Here is a 10,508-nt window from a genome sequence, read left to right as displayed (position 1 = left end):
TGCTTTCTGCCACGAAGCTTTTGAATTCACGCAAGGTAATTGACACGTCCAGCGCTGATTGTTGGTAATTTTTGTGAGCGTATATCGTGGAATCAGCCTTCTTAATATAAGGACCTTTCAAGTGTATTGTGCGAAAGATTGAAGTCGACCGTGAACCGGCTGATTGGACCTTATCAGTGCGGCTTCAGACCTGGTAAATCTACCATCGACCAGATTTTCACAATTCGCCAAATTTTGGAAAAAAACCCGTGAAAAGAGAATCGACACACATCACCTCTTCGTCGATTTTAAAGCCGCCTTCGACAGCACGAAAAGTTATGTCTGAATTTCGTTTCCCCGCAAAACTTATACGGCTGTGCAAAATGACGTTGAGCAACACTATCGGCGAAGTTAGAATTGGGAAGGACCTCTTGAAGCCGTTCGAAACTAAACGAGGTTTCAGACAGGGTGACCCTCTATCATGCGATTTCTTTAATTTGATGCTGGAGAAAATTATACTAGCTGCAGAACTTAACCGCACTGGAACAATATTCTATAAAAGCGTGCAATTACTGGCATATGCTGATGACACTGATATCATTGGCCTAAACACCCGCGCTGTTAGTTCCGCTTACTCCAAACTGGAAAAAGAAGCGGTAAATATGGGTTTGATGGTGAATGAGGTCAAAACGAAGTACCTGCTGTCATCGAGCAAAGAGTCAGCGCATACGCGCCTTGGCAACCACACTACTGTTGGCAGCCATGATTTCGAAATACTAAAAAACTTCGTTTATTTCGAAACCAGCATCAACACTAGCAACAACATCAGCACTGAAATCCAGCGAAGAATCAATCTTGCCAATAAATGCTACTTTGGACTAGGTAGGCAATTGAAAAGTAAAGTCCACTCTCGGCGAACGAAAATCATACTCCACAAGTCACTTATCGTACCCGCCCTGCTATATGGGGCAGAGGCATGGACCATGGCAACAGTAGATGAAGCGGCTTTGGGAGTGTTCGTGAGAAATGTTCTTCGAAAGATTTATGGACTTCTACGGGTTGGCGATGGCGAATACCGAAGAAGATTTAATGATGAGCTGTACGAGCTCTACGCAGACATCCACATAGTCCAGCGAATTAAAACGCAGCGGCTGCGCTGGCTAGGCCATATTATGCGAATGAAAGATGATGCTCCGGCCAAGAAAGTGTTTCTATCGGAACCCGCTTATGGAAGCAGAGGTAGAGGGCGGCCCCCACTCCGTTGGAAGGACCAGGTGGAAAACGATTTAAACTACCTTGGTGTGACCAATCTGTGCCGGCTGGCGGAGCGAAGGAGCGACTGGCGCGCCTTGTTGGACGGCAATAACCGTTTAGGCGGTTAAGCGCCAATTAAGTAAGTAAGTAAGGCTCATTTTTCAATGCCAGTAACTTCACTCTTTCATTTCATTGATTTGCAATTTGAGGCATTCATTTTCAGTATATAACTCCGTATTTTGTTGTTTCCCTCGATTTAAACTTTTAGTGGAATCGACATGCTGTTGAAGAGATAAAATTTTAATTAAAAAATGTATATCATTCACTCAAAAAAAGTTCTGCCGATGTTAAAAATTTATTTTAAAAAAATATTTAGCAAAGTTCTAAATTTAACGAAAACACAACAAAGTATAATTGCAAGAAAAAATTTAGAATTTATTTGTCTTCTAATTAATTAATTTCAGTAGCTTCTTTTAGTAGCAATAAGGACACCTCCCAAAGGTTTTGATGATGGTCCTTTCCCGGATATTTATCCGGTAAGTTCCAAAAATATGAAAAATTAAGATACCAGCCCGACAATCCCGGGAACGATTTGGCATGACCACGTCGCGACTTCGAGGTCAGTAAATTTTAGTGTCCTCTCACGACAGCTACAATTATCCCGGAATTATTCTGAGCTAAGTAGCAATTTACTATGGTGATAATTTTTTGTAATATCAATGGGCAGAAACGATAAATAATATTCGCTTCATATCTATCAAAAGTTTTTTATTCCAAAGCACTACGCGAGGGTTGGAGTGTAGCCCGTTGTATGTTTGCATATATGTCGGTATTTTGAGATATTATCGTACAAGTGCAGTACGTCTGTTCTTGTTAAGTTATTTATTTATTTTTTAAAAACATAAATGAAATAGATATGATTTGATGAAAACGAAATTGACACATTATTTAACCAAACGCATGCAAGGTGTGTGGAGAAACGCTATCGGTAGATAAGATAAAAAGCATATCAATAAGTTGTTTGAAATGGTGGTGCTCGTCGTTGTTGTTGTTGTTGTAGCAGTGCTTCGCCCCACCTAATAATTGCGACCGATCACAAATTGTCATCAATATTCTCTAACGTGAGTTCAAGGAAACTTGCTGTTTCAACGGGGGTGGACCATAATGAAAGGGGTGTTAGAGGCGTTGATTCCACATTACAATTAAAGAGATGGTTGGTGTCATATGGGGACACATTGCAAGCGGGGCATGCATTTTGTATGCCGGGGTTGATTGTGGATACGTAAGAGTTTAGCCTGTTACAGCATCCAGATCGTTGAACTTGTGTTTCCCTGGGAGTATGCGTTCCTCTTCCGCTAGTGTTGGGTACTGTTCTTTGAGTACTGGATTCAGCGGGCAATTCCTGGCATAAAGGTCCGACGCCTGTTTGTGGAGTTCACTGAGGACCTGCTTGTGTTTTTGGCTTCATACTGCTGAGTTCTCAGGTGCCATTCCTCATAATACTTACAGAGACGACTCCTTAAGCCCCTGGGCGGTGTTGGCTCATCAAGCAGATGTCTGCTGGGATGCCCAGGTTTCTCGCCTCGTTATGTAGATGGTGTTCTGGGGACATAAGAAGACAGCCAGTGGCGGTTCTGAGAGCAGTATTTTGGCAGGCCTGTAGCTTCTTCCAGTGAGTAGTTTTTAGGCTTGGCGACCATATAGGGGACGCGTAGCATGCAATCGGCTGGCCAATTGCTTTGAATGTGGTAATGAGCGTTTCTTTGTCTTTTTTTTGCGGTTGTTGATACATACCAGTACCAGGTGCAGGTGGTTGCTAAAGAAAATAATATAAAAAGAATCATCAGCAATATTTGAAATATATTAGTTGTATTAGCATACATTATAACCAGGCCGTCCGGGTATTGGGGGTTGACCCGGCATGGGTGGCCGACTGGGCATTGGCGCCTGTCCAGTTTGTGTTGGTGTCATAATTTGACCAATGTAACCACCTGGTGCACCTGGTTGTTGTAGAGGATAACCTGGCTGTTGAGGTTGTGGAGGATAACCACCAGGTTGTGGTGGATAGCCCGGCTGTTGTAGCATTGACGGATAGCCAACTATGGAGGTTGTTGCTGCTGCTGTTGTGGCATTGCATAACCCAGTTGATGTTTTTGTTGCTGTTGTGGTATATACCTTGGCATGACTGGATGTGGTGTCATTGCGCCCCTGGTCCAGTAGATGCGGGTGGCATACCTGGAGGATCGTGTTGCTCATGGCCACCAAATGGCAGTTGCATAAGGTGTTGTAGTGACATTTGGATAATGGTAGAGCATCTTGCTGATTAGCATTATTTTGGGGAGCACGTGGTAGGTTAGAATTTGTATATGGTGTAATGGGTTGCGGAGTAGTCGGAGCCGGTTCCTTCAATGGATTCATGGACAGGCCGCTCATAGAATTTGGTAACTGTTGGATGAAGAAAAGAGGAAAAATAAATATATGACTAACATGGTTTGATTTATTGGGCATGCTTAAGTACATTATTGAATTACTTTAAAGTTTGGGCGGCGCGAGTTAGGGCATTTTCGACTTCGTTGGTGTTTTCGTTCAATGTGAGAGAAGTTGCACGTTTAAGACTAATTTGTTCTTTCTGATGTACACCATTACCGGTGAGGGAAGTTTTTGCAACAATGTCTCTGATAAGAACGATTTCTTCTGGTTTTATTTTCGTAGGTATGTCAAAGAGTTTAGATTCAAAACGTACAATAACAGCTGTCATATTGTCACAGCCATTTCCATCGCCAATATTGTTGGGAGCTAAGCATGTATCAAAAAGCTAAAAAATTTACATATCATAAAATATTTTCTCAAAAGTAATTATTGAATTATATACATACGGCTTACCTCCTCGCATATTTGTGACACTTTTTTAGTGTCGTCCCTTAATCGCTGACGTATAAAATTGACTACTTCTTCGCTAAATCCCAACTTTACAATTTTTCTAATTTTTCCGCTTATCTGCGATTTCTCTTTCTAGTATTCTATTGGCTTGTTTTAATTTTATTTCCAAACAAATTTTTTCCTCTTGTAATTTTTATAATTTTTCCATATTCGAACGTTGCTCGTTTTCGTGATTTGTTAACATTTTCTGATTTTCGTACAAAAGATATGGAACAATTTATTTGAGTTTCAGAAGTTAATAAATAAACATAGTAAAATAACATGGTAATAAACGAATGATCTTTATAAAGTATTGGAAACATAATATGTACATATAAAAATCGCAAACATACCTTCAAATCTACTTTAACGACATCTAAGCTATGTTGTAGCTGCTTAACATGCTCAGCTTTCTCCAACATCAATTCCTCATGAGTTTCATGCAGTTCATTGAAATTGCCATTTTCACTATCCAAGTTTTGCTTCAACTCGCTAAAATTGTCACATGCTCTATTTTGGCTTTGGTGAAAGCATTATTTAATGTATTCAGGTGAGCTTATACCCTACAAGACAGGAACTCGTTACCTAATCGATTACTTAATCGTCACCGATAACTTGGTCACCAATTATCGTCTTAATCACTTTTGCATTGATGTCGTGAAAAAAGTAACGCACGTGCTCTCTCAAAATAGTGTACGTGCATATATATAATACTTCTCTATGAATACCTTCCTATCTGCCTAATGTGCAAATTTTCTGTCAATCATTATTTGCTGAAACTGTGCAAATGTATATTCTGCGCATGCGCCGACTTTGTTAGTGTTAGTGCATTGTAGTAGCGCGTGTAAAAAGAGTATTAAAGGGGTAAAAAGAGTATTAAAGGGGTTACAACGGGTCACTATCCCCTTTACCCAACTTCTGCATACTAATTGTTATAAAATCTCAGTTTAACCGATTAAACAACGAAAAGGTCAACAAATTCAATACAAGGCTTGATATATTTATTATTTAAACATGGGCTGCAGCCATGCAAAGTACATTATTTACATAAATAGTAAAAAAACAAGGCGAAGAATTCATATTTTTGAAATGAAAAAAATTTAAATATACATATATAAAAATATACTTATGCATACATCCCAAAAAGCAAAGTAAACAAAAATATCAATTTTTTTAAATTTTTTTCTAACATACTCTTTTTCGCCCGTGCTTTTTTTCGTTTCAAAAAACAAACGATTATCCAAATAAAAACTTATTACCTCCTTACACAGCTGTGTCCGGTGATTATTAAAGATGTCATTGATAAATAAATTTTTGATGGCTATGTGATCGTCCATGATACTATTGGAGAATGCATCACTTGTATTTTGAAAAATTTTATTTATTAAACTTAATTTTGTATTTCCAATTGGGCTTGCCTTGAGAACTTGTCATAAAGCTTTCTCTGACACTATACAAATATAACATACGTCCACAGATTATGCGGCAAACGGAACTTTATTTTTGTGCGCTGAAAGTAAAGGCATTTATTTACCTATCAATTGCCCTTGACATGTGGAATATTTCATTTTATTTTGTACCTTCCAAGCAACATAGCCAGCAATATAACGAGCAACATTGTCCACAATCCCCACATCGTATTAACATAAACATTTGCTAACTAGAAATCTATTACCTCGCTATTTTTTAAGGATACTAGTAGACGCTGATGATGCCTCTATAATGGATTCGCCGTCGAAGGACCAATTCCCACTTTCAGTCGCAATTAACTCGTGCCCTACTAAGAGTCGTCTATATGCACTTTAAATTGAACTGCGTTGGGATTGTTGTTGAAACCCCCTCTTGCTCTAACTGCACCAAAAAAGGTTTCCAGGAAGTCTTGTGAAAGCTTATAAGTTAAAAAGTATGTCATGCCAAAATTTTTAAGGTTCTCAAATAGTGGAAAAATATTTCTTAAAGCAACGATCATATCAACAAATCCTGTTTTCCGGCCAGATTGAACCAGAAGGGTGCCATTAGCATCTCGCAATGGAGAGATATATTTCTCGAATCTCTGCGCGTGCGTCTTTAAATTGCAATATGATTTGAAAATTTTATAATACTAATGGAAAACAAAAGCTTACTTTTTCATTTGGAGAACGAAATAGCCTAATGTATAATATTGATAGAAGCAAGGCGGCTTATTGAAATATACATATGTATATTTAATCCCCTTATAACGAGCTGACAAGGTTTTTTGTCAGCTGATGCGAAATAAAAACGATGCGACAATTATGATGTGCTCAATTAGACTGATAACTTTATTTTTGACTTTCAGAATTCAAGTTCATACCTTTTGCATATGAGAATATATGTATATGTTTGCTTAGTACATAACTGGTAAATTTATTGTTTTACAAACTAAGAACCGTTACCGTTATCGGTTCGCCTAATGCGACAAACTAAATTTATTTATTAATACCTTCAGCTGTTATAAGTATGTCCAACAAAGTGTATGATACATACATATGTACATATGTGCATACAGCAATGCATATAATGAAACAATAGAAATATAACGTTGAATGCAGTGAATGATGGGAGAATATGACTACGAAAAAAGGTCGATGCACAGGCATATTTAACCTTTCCATGGACATCAATGCTTAACCCTTAACATCCTCCCCCGTTGAAGGATTTAGGCCTTCAAACGTTTCTATAGGTAAAAGTGCAATTTTATTAACGGCTCGCTTTATGCCTCCATTCTCTGTCCGGATAACCGCTATTCGAGCCACTTTGTCCTTGCCTAGAATAACATCCGCCACACGACCAAGTTGTCATTTTAATGGTGGGAGGTTTTCGTCTTTCAACAGGACCATTGCTCATTCTCGTATGTTCGGTGTCTTTGCCTTCCACTTGCTTCTTTCTTGTAAAATGGTTAAGTAATTTTTGCTCCATTTCCTCCAAAACACCTGCTGCATGCAAGACAAACGCTGCCAGCGATCTAATCGGCTTGTTTCAATATCAGTGACATTTGGCTCAGGAAAGCTGGTAAATGGAGCTCCGATTAAGAAATGTGCTTGTGTTAAAACCTCCAAATCGTCGGGATGCTCTGAAATTGCATAAAGTGGTCGAGAATTGATTATAGCACATACCTGGCATGCAAGCGTACGCAATTCTTCGAAAGTAAGCACAGAGAGACCGACAACACGTTGAAAATGAAATTTAGCTGCCTTTACCGCTGCTTCCCAAAGACCCCCAAAGTGCGGTGATCGTGGTGGAATAAAGCGCCATTCAATTGCATCGTCCACACAGTGCCTTTGAACAATTTGGAGGTGAGATGTGGATAGCAAGTGATTTTTCAGATCAGCTAATTCGTTTCTTGCCCCCACAAAATTTGTAGCATTATCTGACCAGATTACCTTTGGTCTCCCTCGAATGGAGATGAATCGCTTTAGAGAGCCAAGAACGAAGATGTGGATAAGTCACATACCAATTCCAAGTGCGTTGCCTTTGTAGGAAAACAAATAAAGACGCAAATGTAACACTTGACCGGACCCTTGTTGCGCACTGCCGACTTGTAAAAGAAAGGACCACAAAAATCAATGCCGGTTGTGAAAAATGGCCTACAAGGCTGCACTCTGTGCTGTGGCAAACTACCCATAATATGTTCCATAACCTTTGGTTTTAGACGAAAGCATCTTAAACATTTATTAACGACGGCGGCAACTGTCTTTCGCCCACCAATCGGCCAAAACTGCAAACGAATCGAAGCTGTCAAGCTTTGGGGTCCGGCGTGCATTAATTTGTGATGAAAATGATGAATAATTGCTATAGTAATGGGATGTCGTTTTGGTAGGATTATTGGGTGGCGAGCTTCATAATCCCACAACGAGTTGTCAAGGCGACCACCAACTCTAATAAGTCTGACTTCGTCAAGAAATGGGTTAAGTGAGTACAATGAGCTGGATGAGTCAATGTTTCGTTTAGCCTTTAAAGTTTTGTACTCCGAAGCGAAGTGAATCTGCTGGATCAGGCGTAGTAGTTGTTGTGTTCCATGTTTGATATCTTCGGGTGTAAGCTCACTACTCACTCTTGAATTTCTTCGATCATTTCTTGCAATAAACCTTGACACGTAAGCAAAAACGCGCTGCATGGTGCTAAATGAGTTAAGATACTTGCAGCGCAAGGAAATATCTTCGAGTTGGATTGCAGCAGTCAAGGTTGTACGTCGCCGCTCTGGTACGTCAGTGAGAAGCGTACGAGCTGCTGGCCACTCCCTTTCATCTCCTAGTAGAAAAGAGGGACCATTCATCCAAAGTTTTGAATTGAGAAGTTGATTTGGCGTTGCTCCCCGTGATAATATGTCGGCTGGGTTGATATGAAATATGATGCCACAACGCCCCCTTGGTTAGCATTTGTATACTGCTGACCCTGTTCGAGACAAAAACATTGAAGTTCGAGGACTCCTCCCGTAGCCATGATAGAACGATGGTTGGATCCGACCAACAGTGTATGCGGCAATTAAATATTTGTGACTGTTGGATCGATTCTAATAGTTCAGCAAGTAGCAGGGCAGCGCATAACTCGAGTTTTGGGACAGTTAATGCCTTTAGTGGCGCTACTCTTGATTTCGATCATAAAAGGCTAGTTTTGACGCCATCGATGTGTTGGACTCGAACATATACACATGCACCATATGCGGCTAAACTGGCATCACAAAATGCGTGAAGATCTAAATGAGAATTCGACATTAGTACATACCGAGGAAAATGAAAATTGGATACTAATTCAAGTTCACCGCAGAAATCGGTCCAACTCTTGTGCAAATGTTGTGGCAAACTTTCGCCCCAGTGAAGTTGGTATTTCCACATGTTTTGTATGAATATTTTTGCTTGAGTTAAAACTAGAGCGATGAGACCAAGTGGGTCGTAGAATCTAGCTATTGTTGATAATGCGATACGTTTAGTTACCTTTTTGTAGTTGCTCATTGGCGCAAGTGAAAAAATAAAATCATCCGATGTTGGATCCCAGACTAGTCCAAGTGCCTTTGTAATGTTCGTACCATCCCGAAACTGTAGCAATGGATCGCGGTCATCGTCAGTCACACCAATAAGCGATTCAGAATCACTTGAACACCACTTTCGATGCACAAAGTTACCCCTGTGAAGTAACTTCGTTGTTTGGCGTCGAATTTCGATTATTTGCTCTAGCGTGTCTGCACCCGTGTTAAGATCATCGACGTAAAAGTCTTGACGAACGATTTGTGCACCAAGTGGAAAACTGGGTTCTTCATCTGTTGCAAGTTGATGCATGGCGCGAATCGCCAAGAATGCAGCGGACCTGGTACCATATGTCACAGTGTCGAGTGTGTAAATCTTCAAATCATCCTTGGGATCGTCGCGCCACAGGATGCATTGTAGGTTATTATCCGGATGCAAAACACGTACACAGCGGTACATTTTACAGATATCTCCTGTTAAGGCTACCTTGAACGTACGAAAACGCACAAGCGTATTGAAGAGTTTAGGTTGAATTGTTTGACCAACCATAAGAATATCATTTAACGAGTATCCGTTAGTTGATTTTGCGGAGCCATCGAAAACAACTCGCAATTTCGTAGTTGAGCTTTCTGCTTTGTGAACGCAGTGATGCGGCAGAAAGAAAGTTTTAGTTTGTGGATTCAAATTTGCCGGCGACATGTGCTTTAGTTTAGCATATTCCATCATGAATGCAGAGTACTGGGCATTAACGTCAGGCTTCTGCTGCAGCTTCCTCTCTAAAGTAAAGAATCGTTGCTTGGCTTGTGTGTATGACTCGCCAAGACTATTAGCATATTGATTTAATGGTAGTCGTACAGCATACTCATCAGAATCAAGACGAATGTGGTTTTGTTGAAAGTGAAGCTCGCACGATATTTCTTCCTGAGTTTGAGTATGTGAAGATGAGCAACTTTGGACCTCCCAGAATTGTTTGATAAGATCCTCGAGGCTATCTGTATCTTCTTCTTGCTGAGCATGAACAGCAACTAAAGCCGATGATTTGTGAAAGTGCAATCCTCCTCCAGAAGCGACCCACCCAAGCCTCGTCTTCTGCAAGATTGGTAAATTTTTGGCTAATTTGATTTGACCGACGCTCATCAATTCAATTCAAAAAAAAAAAAAAAAAAAAAAAAAAAAAAAAAAAGTGATGCTCCCAACAATGCATCAATACGTTGCGATTTATAGAAGAGTGGATCTGCAAGTTTGGTGTTCGGAGGAATATTCCATGAATCGATATTTAGGTCAAAGTTTGGCTGATGATCGGTGATGGTGTTTGTGACAATGGCTTCAAAGGAGAATGTATATTCATCATGATGTGACTTTGCAAAAATATCA

The 10,508-nt window shown here is 39.9% G+C and overlaps 1 protein-coding gene across 2 annotated transcripts; it reads right to left on the bottom strand.

Annotated features, from left to right (window-relative positions):
- Window positions 1-1,834: 1,834 nt before the first annotated feature.
- On the bottom strand, window positions 1,835-4,650 carry LOC137239701 (histone-lysine N-methyltransferase SETD1B-like). 2 transcript variants are annotated; one of them, XM_067765305.1, is made up of 5 exons: window positions 4,506-4,650; window positions 4,110-4,360; window positions 3,765-4,048; window positions 3,115-3,678; window positions 1,835-3,049 (listed from the first exon to the last, which is right to left on the bottom strand). In XM_067765305.1, exons 4-5 carry the CDS (start codon window positions 3,664-3,666, stop codon window positions 2,753-2,755), a joined length of 849 nt encoding a protein of 282 aa, XP_067621406.1. In that variant the 5' UTR covers window positions 3,667-3,678; window positions 3,765-4,048; window positions 4,110-4,360; window positions 4,506-4,650; the 3' UTR covers window positions 1,835-2,752. The 2 variants fall into 2 exon arrangements, with proteins under 2 accessions (XP_067621406.1, XP_067621395.1); XM_067765294.1 differs by having other exon boundaries at window positions 4,117-4,360.
- Window positions 4,651-10,508: the final 5,858 nt, after the last annotated feature.

Source organism: Eurosta solidaginis, chromosome 1 (genome assembly GCF_040869045.1).
Source record: "Eurosta solidaginis isolate ZX-2024a chromosome 1, ASM4086904v1, whole genome shotgun sequence".
NCBI lineage: Eukaryota > Metazoa > Arthropoda > Insecta > Diptera > Tephritidae > Eurosta > Eurosta solidaginis.
Note: the sequence above shows the minus strand (reverse complement) of the source record. Positions and strands in the feature narration are given on the sequence as shown.

Coding starts and splice junctions, on each gene's coding strand:
- LOC137239701 (XM_067765305.1), bottom strand. CDS start 3,666: ATGAGCGGCCTGTCCATGAATCCATTGAAGGAACCGGCTCCGACTACT. Junction 3,050..3,114: donor CCGGACGGCCTGGTTATAAT/GTATGCTAATAC, acceptor TATTTTCTTTAG/CAACCACCTGCACCTGGTAC.